This window comes from Thalassophryne amazonica, chromosome 9 (assembly GCF_902500255.1).
Source record: "Thalassophryne amazonica chromosome 9, fThaAma1.1, whole genome shotgun sequence".
In the NCBI taxonomy this organism is placed as follows: Eukaryota; Metazoa; Chordata; class Actinopteri; order Batrachoidiformes; family Batrachoididae; genus Thalassophryne; species Thalassophryne amazonica.
This window is the reverse complement of record NC_047111.1, coordinates 19,044,129-19,058,101: the sequence shown is the minus strand read 5'-3', so window position 1 is coordinate 19,058,101 and position 13,973 is coordinate 19,044,129. Positions and strand designations below refer to the sequence as shown.

The following is a 13,973-nucleotide window of genomic DNA, read 5'->3' as shown; positions in this document are numbered from 1 at the left end:
TTGAATTAACTGAAGGCTTTTTAGGGAACTTTTAGGACAACCTGATAATAATGAATTACAATAGTCCAGCCTAGAGGAAATAAATGCATGAATTAGTTTTTCAGCATCACTCTGAGACAAGACCTTTCTGATTTTAGAGATATTGCGTAAATGCAAAAAGCAGTCCTACATATTTGTTTAATATGCGCTTTGAATGACATATCCTGATCAAAAATGACTCCAAGATTTCTCACAGTATTACTAGAGGTCAGGGTAATGCCATCCACAGTAAGGATCTGGTTAGACACCATGTTTCTAAGATTTGTGGGGCCAAGTACAATAACTTCAGTTTTATCTGAGTTTAAAAGCAGGAAATTAGAGGTCATCCATGTCTTTATGTCTGTAAGACAATCCTGCAGTTTAGCTAATTGGTGTGTGTCGTCTGGCTTCATGGATAGATAAAGCTGGGTATCATCTGCGTAACAATGAAAATTTAAGCAATACCGTCTAATAATACTGCCTAAGGGAAGCATATATAAAGTGAATAAAATTGGTCCTAGCACAGAACCTTGTGGAACTCCATAATTAACTTTAGTCTGTGAAGAAGATTCCCCATTTACATGAACAAATTGTAATCTATTAGACAAATATGATTCAAACCACCGCAGCGCAGTGCCTTTAATACCTATGGCATGCTCTAATCTCTGTAATAAAATTTTATGGTCAACAGTATCAAAAGCAGCACTGAGGTCTAACAGAACAAGCACAGAGATGAGTCCACTGTCCGAGGCCATAAGAAGATCATTTGTAACCTTCACTAATGCTGTTTCTGTACTATGATGAATTCTAAAACCTGACTGAAACTCTTCAAATAGACCATTCCTCTGCAGATGATCAGTTAGCTGTTTTACAACTACCCTTTCAAGAATTTTTGAGAGAAAAGGAAGGTTGGAGATTGGCCTATAATTAGCTAAGATAACTGGGTCAAGTGATGGCTTTTTAAGTAATGGTTTAATTACTGCCACCTTAAAAGCCTGTGGTACATAGCCAACTAACAAAGATAGATTGATCATATTTAAGATCGAAGCATTAAATAATGGTAGGGCTTCCTTGAGCAGCCTGGTAGGAATGGGGTCTAATAAACATGTTGATGGTTTGGATGAAGTAACTAATGAAAATAACTCAGACAGAACAATCGGAGAGAAAGAGTCTAACCAAATACCGGCATCACTGAAAGCAGCCAAAGATAACGATACGTCTTTGGGATGGTTATGAGTAATTTTTTCTCTAATAGTTAAAATTTTGTTAGCAAAGAAAGTCATGAACTCATTACTAGTTAAAGTTAATGGAATACTCAGCTCAATAGAGCTCTGACTCTTTGTCAGCCTGGCTACAGTGCTGAAAAGAAACCTGGGGTTGTTCTTATTTTCTTCAATTAGTGATGAGTAGAAAGATGTCCTAGCTTTACGGAGGGCTTTTTTATAGAGCAACAGACTCTTTTTCCAGGCTAAGTGAAGATCTTCTAAATTAGTGAGACGCCATTTCCTCTCCAACTTACGGGTTATCTGCTTTAAGCTACGAGTTTGAGAGTTATACCATGGAGTCAGACACTTCTGATTTAAAGCTCTCTTTTTCAGAGGAGCTACAGCATCCAAAGCTGTCTTCAATGAGGATGTAAAACTATTGACGAGATACTCTATCTCCCTTACAGAGTTTAGGTAGCTACTCTGCACTGTGTTGTTATATGGCATTAGAGAACATAAAGAAGGAATCATATCCTTAAACCTAGTTACAGCGCTTTCTGAAAGACTTCTAGTGTAATGAAACTTATTCCCTACTGCTGGGTAGTCCATCAGAGTAAATGTAAATGTTATTAAAAAATGATCAGACAGAAGGGAGTTTTCAGGGAATACTGTTAAGTCTTCTATTTCCATACCATAAGTCAGAACAAGATCTAAGATATGATTAAAGTGGTGGGTGGACTCATTTACTTTTTGAGCAAAGCCAATAGAGTCTAATAATAGATTAAATGCAGTGTTGAGGCTGTCATTCTCAGCATCTGTGTGGATGTTAAAATCGCCCACTATAATTATCTTATCTGAGCTAAGCACTAAGTCAGACAAAAGGTCTGAAAATTCACAGAGAAACTCACAGTAACGACCAGGTGGACGATAGATAATAACAAATAAAACTGGTTTTTGGGACTTCCAATTTGGATGGACAAGACTAAGAGACAAGCTTTCAAATGAATTAAAGCTCTGTCTGGGTTTTTGATTAATTAATAAGCTGGAATGGAAGATTGCTGCTAATCCACCGCCCCGGCCCGTGCTACGAGCATTCTGACAGTTAGTGTGACTCGGGGGTGTTGACTCATTTAAACTAACATATTCATCCTGCTGTAACCAGGTTTCTGTTAGGCAGAATAAATCAATATGTTGATCAATTATTATATCATTTACCAACAGGGACTTAGAAGAGAGAGACCTAATGTTTAATAGACCACATTTAACTGTTTTAGTCTGTGGTGCAGTTGAAGGTGCTATATTATTTTTTCTTTTTGAATTTTTATGCTTAAATAGATTTTTGCTGGTTATTGGTAGTCTGGGAGCAGGCACCGTCTCTACGGGGATGGGGTAATGAGGGGATGGCAGGGGGAGAGAAGCTGCAGAGAGGTGTGTAAGACTACAACTCTCAATGGTCAGAGTCTTAAGTCTTATAACTACACATTAATCTTTGAAGTACTAGGACCCCAAAGATTTGGACCTTCTTTCTCCTAGAAGGATATCAGCATCACTAAACCCATTTGTCCAGCCACCTCAAAGCTCCATTAGCTCTCCGCAGATGTCTCTCAGCTTCAAAGACTGAGGTCCCAAAGGCAAAAATATTAGTGCCAAGCTGGAGCCAAATAAGACAGTATTCTTGAGGTGTATTGGGTTGGTAATTTGTGGCAGATAAATGGTAAATATAAATAAAAAAGCCTGCACACTTACTCCTTGGTTACTTCCTTTAATGTGACAACATTTCGATCCCCTTGGATCGTCCTCTGGTCATACTTTCACTGAGTATGCCCCTCCCATATATAACATCTGCTCCCTGATTATTTGGCCCATCCCCCAGGTCGCAGAAGGAGTTTGGCACACATAAATACACACATCAATGGTCAAACCCGACCATTATGACCATAAAAAAATGTTTATACATATTATCTCCACAAAAAACATTAAAAATTGGAAATTTAAAAACATAAAAGATATTCAGCTTGGTACTCCGACGGGGGGGGGGGGTCGCATCTCCTCCACTCTCCCTTATCTCTGCTCTCTGCTTTAACCTTCAAGTCCCTACTTCACCAGACTGTGAATTCCTCAAATTATATTGGATACTGGTTCTATTGGACTACTATTGGATTAACCATGGAATTGATTTGCTGGTCTCTGAACGCTATTGACACCATTTTTTTTTACAAGAAGGTCAGGACCGGGGGATCCTACCTGACCATATGGAATGTATCCTGCGGGCTATGTTCTCAACTCATGGGGGTCTTGGTGTATTGCATGCTTGGCGCCTTTCTCCGTCGAGGATGTCGAGGATTTATTCATATTTGGTCTTATGGTAGCAAGGCTGGTACTTTCTGGCTTATGTGCTGCCCTGATCTATCGGAAAATTGGCAAGACGGCGGCATCAAGAACCACGGCCCCTCGCTTGTCCGTCATGATTAATGAGGTGGGCAAGGCCTTGCATTCTCAGACTGTGATGACTCTTGAACTGAGACGCAAATTGGATGACATCTTGGAGCAGATGCGCGCCTTACAGATGAAGTTGAAGATTTCGGAGGCCGGGGAATATTCTTAATTCATAATTGGGAATATTCTTAATTCATAATTGGGATTTGGTTGTTCAAGTGAAGCTTTAAAAAGTGTTTTTCACTCCTCAAGCCACAAAACGGCAGGCTTATCAAGCGTGAAGGACAAATTGCCCAACTGTTTTTCCTCCAGAGGAATGTCTTCAGGCCTTGGTGATTATTTGGCTGTTTCTTATCTCAACTCACAAAGACAATAAACTGTTTCACAGGAGTGAAGCATGCTCCACTCCCTCTCCCCACCCCCCTCATCCCCCCCCCCCCCCCACTCCAGCTTCTGCTCATGTCACCCCCTTTCCCTTCTGTGGGGGCAGCACTGTCTTAGCTGCTGCTGGTCCCCATTCCGCCCCCAAGCCGCCCCCATGTATGTGCTGTCTTTAATTCTGATGTGTGCCATTATTACGGTAAACAAGTAATAATTGTGGTCTAATTGCTGTCTGAGGTAACTGGAGGGTAAACATAATTTCTCCACTGTGAGATCAATAAAGTATATCTCATATATACAGTACAGTTACAGGAAGTGCTTAATATCATAATCCTGGTTAAGACCATAAGGCGTTAGAGTTTGTAATGTGGAAATGTGGAAGCTCTCTCTTTGTAAGAGCAGCCTGTTGATGTCCCCTCCTCTTCTTGGAAGTTCTACATGCTGATCCATTGGCATCTCCCAAAATTACAGATTTTGGGAGATGCTAATGGATCAGTTGTCTGCCTGGGTGCCAAAACATCGCAAACTTTAAGTCGTTCCATGAAGTGGTTTTGCAACCTCCCGTTGTTCCACCAACAAATGTGACAATTGTATCTTCACTTTCTTTTGCCTGTATCCATACATCACTAAATGCCTGTCAAGAAGATGCAAACCAGTATAACATGGGCTCTACCCTTGATATTTGCTCATTAAATTTCAAACGCCTCAGCCATTGAGCAATATACAAATGTGAGCAATCGAGTTCTAAATATAAACATAAGAAGACAGTATCCAAAAGTTATTCTAATCTATGTCTTAATGAACATACTGACTGAGTTTTACTGTTGCACTGGAAGCTTTGCTCAGTGAGGAAGATCTTTGAACATTTGTGGGCAATGTTAATTGAAATCTCTCTGGTTCTTCTTCTCCAGCAGTATGAGCCGCCCCTGTTGGAGGACGTGTCCGGACCGCTCCCGGACACCGACCTGCTGGCCCTCCCCATGCCTGAGAATAGAAGCAGTCAGGTTAACAGCCATGCCCCTTCACCATCATCAGACCTTCTCGACCACAAGGACCTGCCCACTGAGCTCAGTGACTCATCTGAGACGCATGACGAAGGTGTGCGAGAATTTCCCTTCAGTGTCACTACAGCGTCTGTTCCATTATTGACAACTGAAATACACTTTGTGGTTTTTTTGAGTATTAACGACTCACATTGTGCCTCACTGTATAAAATACAACACAGAAATGTTCTCTGCGCTCATGCAGGTGAGGTGCAGGCGTTCCACGAGGACCTGAGTGGAAGACAATACATCAACAGGGTGTACAAATTTGGTGTGGACAAAATGTACGACATCCTTTTCACAGAATCTGACTTCATGGCAGACTTTCTGGAGCAGAGGAGGTTCTCAGGTGAACTCATCACCTCTCTGTGCAGGCCAACCAAGAAATGGGAATGTGTCCTTTGAGATTGAGGTTATGTCTTCGTCTCATTCACTGTTTACTACCTGGTTGAATCGTGGTCATTAAGACCACAGCACTTAATGTCTCATTGGTCACCCCTCTGAGTCTGATCTGCTGAAGTACCTGTTAAGGACTGATGTGAAGCACTTTGGAGAGACCTATGTTGTGTGATTTGGTGCTAATATAAATTAACTGAATTAACGTCTGTTGGTGTGCTAGTTGCAAGACCTCTCAGTAAATTGTTAATCAAACTGCACTAAAACTACTGATGTTGTGGTTTAAATAATACTTCAGCAGACAGAAAATGGGGCAATCAAGCAGATCTCACAGTTTACTCAACTCTGAGTCGTGAAGACACCCAGAGGAACAGAATGGAGACACAGATTGATAACATGCCCTAACTTTTATAGTACAGTATACTGGGACACTTTATCTACTGGTACTTGGTGTCATTCATTGTGTTATTATGACAACAGGCCGTCCTTGGGTCAGGAACATCCTGACGCTGTGAGGTTTTGACCTGGAATCCAAACAAAAAGGGTAAAAAAAAATCAAATATATTGTTTGGAGAAAACCTCCAAGATGTCATTTTTTTTTTTAAATTGTTTAACTAGCAACTGCATGATCCATTTATGGGCCCAACAGCATCCAGTGGCTTTCCATGCTAACGTACGCTTGAAACTGTCATATTAGCTCACCGTGCCACACAATTTAATATTCTAAAAAAAAGTGTTCCAAACCAGATCAAAACACTGTTAAGTGAAAACTTAATTGTATGATAACAATGCATAAAAGAAATGCATTCCTTTTAAGGAAGTCCTAATTGGTTATTGGACAGTAGCCTGACTTAGATAGCTGGTAAGTATAGCACAGTAACTACTTTAGTGCTATCATGCTAACTGTGCAGAAACTATTTAAAGAAATTACAACCATTATTTTAAAATCAAAATGTGGACTGGAACCGAGCCATTAGACCATGTGTGTCTTCATATATATTTCCTACAGTTTTCAGTTGTATACCAAATATGTAACACATTTACATAAAAAACCCAACTAAGACACATTAGCGATATTACGAGGACTGCTTTCTTCCATCTGCGAAGCATAGTGAAGATTAGTCCCATCCTGTCTATGGCTGATGCTGAGACTCTGATACATGTATTTATCTCTTCTAGATTGTATTACTGCAATGCTTTTATTTTCTGGTCTGCCACAGTCCAGCATTAGGGGTCTACAGTTAGTACAGAATGCTGCTGCCAGACTTCTGACACAAAGTAGAACGTTTGACCACATTATACCCATTCTGACCCATTCATTGGCTTCCGGTTTCTGCCAGATTGGATTTTAAAGTCCTGTTGCTGGTCTATAAAATTGTTCATGGACTGGCTCCTTCCTACCTGGCGGACTTGGTCAAGCCCTACGTACCGGCGTGGCCCTTGTGTTCAAAAGGCGCAGGACTTCTGTGTGTTCCAAGGGTGACTAAAAAGTCTGTGGAGTATAGAGCCTTCGCTTACCGTGGCCCTGCTCTCTGGAATGATGTACCTGCATCTATAAGGCAGTCCGACACGGTGGAGACTTTTAAAGCAAGATTGAAGACCTACATTCTTAGACTGTCTTATTGTTAATTTATTATGTTTTTATGTTTGCTTTGTAATTTCTTTTTATTCTACTGTTTTACCTTTTTATTGTGCCCTTATCGATTTAAATTGACTTTGTGCTGCTATGAATTGTGTGTTGTGTGAAGCGCCTTGAGGCGACTCTGTCGTGAGATGGCGCTATATAAATTAATAAAATTGAATTGAATTAAGACCAGTTAAACAAACCTACATATTATAGATTGTTAATGCATTAAAGATCCTCAAAGTTTGGTTGACATCTTTCACTGAAACGTATTTTTATTTATTTGGCCAGATGTGGTTTATCGCCCATGGACAAAAGAACAGGATGAGAACCAGACCAGAGAGATCATGTACACCATTGCCCTGAGTAATCCCCTCGCTCCAAAGACTGCCACAGTCACTGAGACACAGGTTGGTACTTTAGCCTCAGTTTGTGTTATAATGTCCCTTTCTGCATTTTTCTTTTTTTTTTCTGGACTGTGTGCTCTGTTGCATTCAGACTTTGTACAAGGCAAGTCAGGAGAACGAGTGCTACATCATTGATGCAGAGGTTATCGCCCACGACGTGCCGTACCACGACTACTTCTACACACTCAACCGCTACACGCTAACACGGGTGGCCAAGAACAAGTGCCGTCTGAGGTGAAGTGATATAATTTATTATAAACTGTGCTTAGAGTTAACATGGTTTATAAATGTTCTAATCAGTTAAGAATCAACGTAGATTTTAAACTACATTCATAATAATAAAGACACGCAGTCTGCTTGTGACACAGAAGCACAATCATTCAAAAATGTTACTCAGCTAAAGTCTGGGAGCATACACTGGTGCACTTCAGCACTTCAGCACTTTCACAACACCACAGAACCACCTTGGGTCCTGGATGGCAGCCACCCATCTATTTTCTGGAGCCAGGTGGAACATGGGCATCCCCTTGGCCTTCTCCAGCTACTGGGGTCCTCGACACTCAGGCACCAACGTGCTGGATCATACAGAGAGAAACAGGCCATGTGGCCAATATGTCAAAGCTGATGTTTCCTCACAATGCGAGTGATACTCCTCACCTTAATCTCTTTAGTACCTGCAGTGATAACCCAAGACCCTTTGAGGAGACCTAGCACCGGGCATCTGGTCATCACCTTAAGTCAATGGTTTCCATCCAAGTCTCACAACCATACAGTACAGATAGCACCAGTACGCTAAAGACTTGGACCTTCATTCTTCTTCAAAGATATCAATATCTCCAAACACCTCTGTCCAGTGAACTCGTGATTCTACAAGTTCTTCCCAGGAATCTCTCAGTCTCAAGAGTCAATGTCCCAGAGAGGTGAATGTCACTCCAAGTCCAACACTTTCACCACACACTGATATGCTTCATGACTGAGTCCGGGAAGTCATTAATAGCTTGGATTGAGTTTTGATCCAAAACAATTGCAAACCCAGACACTCTGATTCCTCACTTAACTTCTCAAATGCTGCAGTCAGTGTATCTGTTGATTTCACAAAGATCACAGCATCTGCAAAGTCAAGGTCAGTAAACTTTTCTTCGCCAACAGAAGCACCCAATTCACTGGTTTTCACAATCCAACCCAACAGCCAGTACACGCAAGCGCTGAACAGTGTCGGATCCAGAACATACATGTCAGATCCAGAAACAGTCTTTGCCTCTTCTCTTCTCCAGAGAGCACTCATAGTATCTGTGTGCTGGTTACCTTTGATGTAGCAAGCAGCTTCTTGAGGATCCCACAAATTCTCAGGATGTTCCAAAGAGCAGACGGAGCAACTAAATCAAACGCTTTGTGAAAATCGGTATGTGGTCTGTGAAGAAGCACTGCCCATGTTCAGGCTGGTGTTGTGTGAGTACTCGCAGGGCTGGAATGCCGTTGATGGTCGGCTTCTTGGGCATAAGAGTTTTGAGAGTTGAAAAAGCGCCTGAATATGATGCTTTTTTTTATTTTTTTTTTAAGTGAAAGAAGTGGATTTTACAAAAAAAAAAAAAAAAACACCTTCTTCAAGAGTGAGTGGATGCAGCCCCTTAAAATAACCAAAACGTTCTGTGTTTATCCTTCAGAGTATCAACTGAACTCCGGTACAGAAAGCAGCCGTGGGGGCTTGTGAAAGGATTCATCGAAAGAAATTTCTGGAGTGGACTGGATGAGTACTTCAGACATTTAGGTTAGAGCTGCCAACCAGTTTCCAAAAAAGCTGAGCGCTGTTAGTTGCAAATAAAAACAGAATGCTATGATTTGCAAATCACCAAAATTCTAAAAATAATTGAAAATAGTGCAAACACAACTTATCAGATGATGAAACTAATATGTTTTATTGTTCTTTTTGTTTGGGTTTTTTTGTTGTTGTTGTTTTATAAATTATGATTGTTATGTTTTTGAATAAAGTTGGCACAGATGCATTTTCTGAATGGTGATGAATTGACATATCAGGGGCGATTGGGGAGTTTTGAGCCTGACCCAGAAAGAGTAGGACCTGGTTCTCCATCTTTTGCATTCTCAAATCAACATTTCTCAATGTTGCACCCAGTGAGTCAAAATATCTGTGCACTTTCAGAAGGAAGCATTACTTGAGATCCTCCAGTTTGTGGATGGATGCATCAGCAAATGATCTAAAAGTCTGAGTCATGCTTCTTGAACAAAAATCATATTGAATTTGTGTGACTGCCATTCTGGATAGTTAAGAATTTTATTAATCAATCAATCAATTTTATTTATATAGCACCAAATCACAACAAACAGTTGCCCCAAGGCGCTTTATATTGTAAGGCAAAGCCATACAATAATTACGTAAAAACCCCAACGGTCAAAACGACCCCCTGTGAGCAAGCACTTGGCGACAGTGGGAAGGAAAAACTCCCTTTTAACAGGAAGAAACCTCCAGCAGAACCAGGCTCAGGGAGGGGCAGTCTTCTGCTGGGACTGGTTGGGGCTGAGGGAGAGAACCAGGAAAAAGACATGCTGTGGAGGGGAGCAGAGATCAATCACTAATGATAAAAAGAATGATTAAAAGAATAAAAAAAATCTGATCAAGCTCTCTGTGCCAAATTCAATCGAGCACTCGTAGAGCGCAAAACTCCGCCAACCCATTTCCAATTCCACAAATTTTTACCTTGGAATAGGATATGAATCCTCTTTGAAAATAATAGTAAGTTTTAACAATATATGAAAAATTGTGAGTTTCAGCCTGTTCACAAACAGACAAACAAACAAACGGGTGAAAACATAACCTGCCCAACTTCATCGGCAGAGGTATAAATTAACTTCAAACTTTGACCAATGAAACCTCTCGTAACAATTTCTCTGTGTTTAGAGGCGGAGTTGAATAAAGTAGATGTGGTGATAAGGGAGCCCCATCGACAGTCTCCCAAAACCAAAGCGATGAGGACCGGCACCAGCTGGAGGAGGAAACGAACCCTGGTCCATCACCGAAGGTCATCAGGCAACATCGAAGAGATGTTGAGCCGCGTCAGTAGGCTGGAGGACGAAGATGAAGATGATATCCTCCACAACAAACACAGGGCAGGTTAGACAAACACACCTTCACAGGCACTGGATCTTAACCCAACTAAACACCTGCAGGAGATTTCAACATGTTCAACAGTGTTCTAAACCACGTCCTTAAAACACCAAATGAAGGAATATCTTGTGGAAAAATTGTGCTCCATCCCACTTGCAGAGTTCAGAATCAATCAAGAATCATGGTGCACAGAGGATGTTCTGGTGGCACAAAGTGACCCATTAATACAGTTTGTATTGCTTTAATTTGCTATCCATCTTTATGTTCTATTAAGTTCACATCACGACTCAGTTAAAGTTCACCAAGACATGGAGACAATTTCAGCACTTTCTCCAAATGATCTCAAACAAATTGCTTGAGTTCAGACACAAATCCTTTTGGTGTTTTGACATCTACTGAATTCATTCCAATTTGATGTAATCAGAAGTACTATTGCAGGATTGCAGTATTGCCTCGCAGCACATCCGAGGCTGAAAGCCCCCCATACCCCAGAAGATCATTCCCATGCCAAATTGTGTGGGTCCAGATCCACTGTGGAAACATTAAAAGCCAAAAGCAGTTAGTTCTAGCGAGTGCTGGTGTGAACACACAATGAATTTTGAGCAAAATAAGAATGTTTGAAAGACATTTTGAGGTTCTGTTAAAGGTCGTGTCTTTTTGCTGTTGAAGGCTCTACGCAGACTCGACATGTTCCTGAAGCTGCAGGAGGTCTGGTGCTCTACAGTTTTTCCAAACTACTGCTTCTCTTCAGCCTTGTGTGAGTAAGGACATTCTACTTGTCCTTTTTCTTCTTCTTCTTCCTTTTCTTCTGGTTGCTCCCATGAGGGGGCACCACAGCTGATCATCTGTCTCCATTTGACCCTGTCCTCTGTAGCTTCCTCTGTCACACCAACCTCCTCAGCACATCCATAAACCTCCTCTTTGGCCTCCCTCTTTTCCTTCTGCTTGGTCACTCCATCCTCAGCATCCTTCTCCCTATATACCCTGGGTCCCTCTGCTCATGCTACCTGCCTGTATCCTTGTACAAGACACTTAATCTACATCGTCTCAGTCCACCCAGCTGTAAATGGGTTCCGGTCCCTGCTGGGGAAGTAACCTGCATCAGACTGGCTTCCTTAAGTGGTCATGATTAGGACAAAAATGACTACAGTCTCCTGGACTAAAACATACTACTGCGTAGACCAAATATCCCTTTCAAGTAAATGTTAACTTCAGACCAACACGAGGTCCAGTTGCTGTAAAGTAAATCACTAGACATCAAATGAGTGCAGATCCAGTACCGATGTCCTGTATCGAATTACTTATTGTGGAAGAGGGAAATGATGTGCATCCCTTATGTGTAATCTCCATGTTTTTTCTCTGCCCTCGCCTTCACACGCATCATAGGATCTGTATAAGGTATCTCTGACTTCAGCCATGAGTCTGGTTGTCTCCATGAAGTGTCTTTATCTGACACAGCAGACAAAGACGTGCTGTTTTGCATCTGTTTTGTCTCCATGTCTGCAGCCTGGTCCTTCTGGTGTTTCTCAACATGATGCTGTTCTACAAGCTCTGGATGCTGGAGGACACTGCACAGAGTCTCACTGCTGTGCAGGAGCTGCAACCACACGAACGGTAAGAACATGTCTGCACAGTGACGAGAAAGAATAAGACATGAATATGTTTTTATGGTTTGCAAACACTTCAGAGGAACAGCTTCAACAAGATGCAAGCGGCATTTTAGATCGAAGCTTTGCTGCTGCTTTTATTTTATTAATATCCAATCTGTAAATACTGAAGGGGAAAAGCAAGACCTGCATTTAAAAAGACAATTTTTTTTAAGTTAACAGTTTGAATTTGGACCAAATTTTGGTCACCGGGTCTTCTTCTGGAACAGACACAACTATTATTTTGGAGCCAGTTCAAAATTCCATCCATACATGTCCCTATAGATCATGTTTATGTGAACAACAACAAGGTAACTTAATGATGTCATAAAGGATTTTTGTTTGTTTGTTATTAATCTTGAGAAAGGCTTGAATAAATATCTATTAGGTGCATCAGGATCACTGCCAAAACGTAATCAGCTCACTAAATCATTCATTCATTTATTCATTTTCTGCCGCTTGTCCAGGTGGTGGTGGCAGCAGACCAAGCAGTGCATCCCACACTTCCCTATCCTCGGCTAAGTCCTGTAACTCTTTCTGAGGAATCTTGAAAGATTCTCAAGTCAGATGGGAGGTATAATCCTCCAGCATGTTCTGGGTCTTCTCCAGGGCCTCCTCCAAGTCAGACGTGCCTGGAAGACTTCCCTAGGGAGATATGATCTGGGCTGAGCTGCTTGGTCTACTGCCACCGCGACCTGGAATGGGATAAGCAACAGAAAATGAATGAATGAATGAATTTAAGAGTCAATTTCATGATGTCTTTAATAGCAGTCTTTAAGAGCATTGGCTTTTATAGAACCTTTAAACCTGGAAGGCTGGAAATCATCAGCTGTATCTGGCATTGCGGTCAAATACAGCAAGGTCCTGCACTTGTCACCAAAAAAAGTCCTAAGAAATTTTCCAACACTTTTCTAAGTATTCCTGTCTTTGAATTCTAGCTGTCGTTTCAGAAAAATTCCTCAGACCCAGCTGGAGTGGGTTCAACTGCTGGACTCACAGCAGTGTTACCATGACAATGAGCTCCAGAAGTGGAAGCAGATAATCCAGTCATCAATGCTGCTGCTGGATGAGGTAACAGAGCAATTTAGAAACAGGCGCAGCGCTGGTCTCAAACAGTGATGTCATGAAGGATGATGTAAAGTCACTGCTGGTGCTATTTGACTTCCTTGATATCCATGTCCTGACATATATATATATATATATATATATATATATATATATATATATATATATATATGTGTGTGTGTGTGTGACCTGCTTCTCTCATGTGTCTCCACCCAGCTAAAGGACTCACTTATTCACCTGCATAAAAGCATTGGCCTCAGGGACTACAACGCTGAGTCAGACAAAAGAAGAGATCAGTATCACTGATTAATCATCTTGAGATGTCGAGACCTGACGTGTGCAATATTCACTATTTCTGAGCCTGTAAAAAAACACAAAGTGAGCAGTCCACTGAACAAAACAAGAGCTGAAGAGGACATGGTTTGGACAGATGGAGCTGCACCCATTGACTGGTGTTACCTCACCGAGCTGTCGTAGGTGGAATTCTGACACAACGCATCACCGGGACACAAAGGAAGCATTTTAAAAGGACCGTTCGTTTCTAAAGTGAGCTGACGTACTGATGTCTCATGTCCCGTGGCTTCTGTTGTGTCATCAGCGCGGAGCTCACCATCAGACGCAAATACTGATC

At 41.4% G+C, this 13,973-nt stretch overlaps 1 protein-coding gene across 10 annotated transcripts in view; it reads left to right on the top strand.

Moving 5' to 3' along the window:
• Positions 1-13,759, top strand: part of LOC117516856 (protein Aster-B-like) — a 61,716-nt gene extending 47,957 nt beyond the window's left edge. For 6 of the 10 annotated variants that reach the window (XM_034177737.1, XM_034177734.1, XM_034177735.1 and 3 more), the window contains 11 exons: positions 4,952-5,138; positions 5,289-5,432; positions 7,395-7,513; positions 7,602-7,744; positions 9,175-9,278; positions 10,425-10,637; positions 11,301-11,388; positions 12,018-12,029; positions 12,138-12,245; positions 13,228-13,348; positions 13,559-13,759. In XM_034177737.1, coding sequence (XP_034033628.1) covers positions 4,952-5,138; positions 5,289-5,432; positions 7,395-7,513; positions 7,602-7,744; positions 9,175-9,278; positions 10,425-10,637; positions 11,301-11,388; positions 12,018-12,029; positions 12,138-12,245; positions 13,228-13,348; positions 13,559-13,648 — 1,329 coding nt within the window. In that variant the 3' untranslated portion in view covers positions 13,649-13,759. The remainder of the gene's footprint in view (positions 1-4,951; positions 5,139-5,288; positions 5,433-7,394; positions 7,514-7,601; positions 7,745-9,174; positions 9,279-10,424; positions 10,638-11,300; positions 11,389-12,017; positions 12,030-12,137; positions 12,246-13,227; positions 13,349-13,558) is intronic. The other 4 variants (XM_034177736.1, XM_034177730.1, XM_034177739.1 and 1 more) reach the window with 2 other exon arrangements.
• Positions 13,760-13,973: the final 214 nt, after the last annotated feature.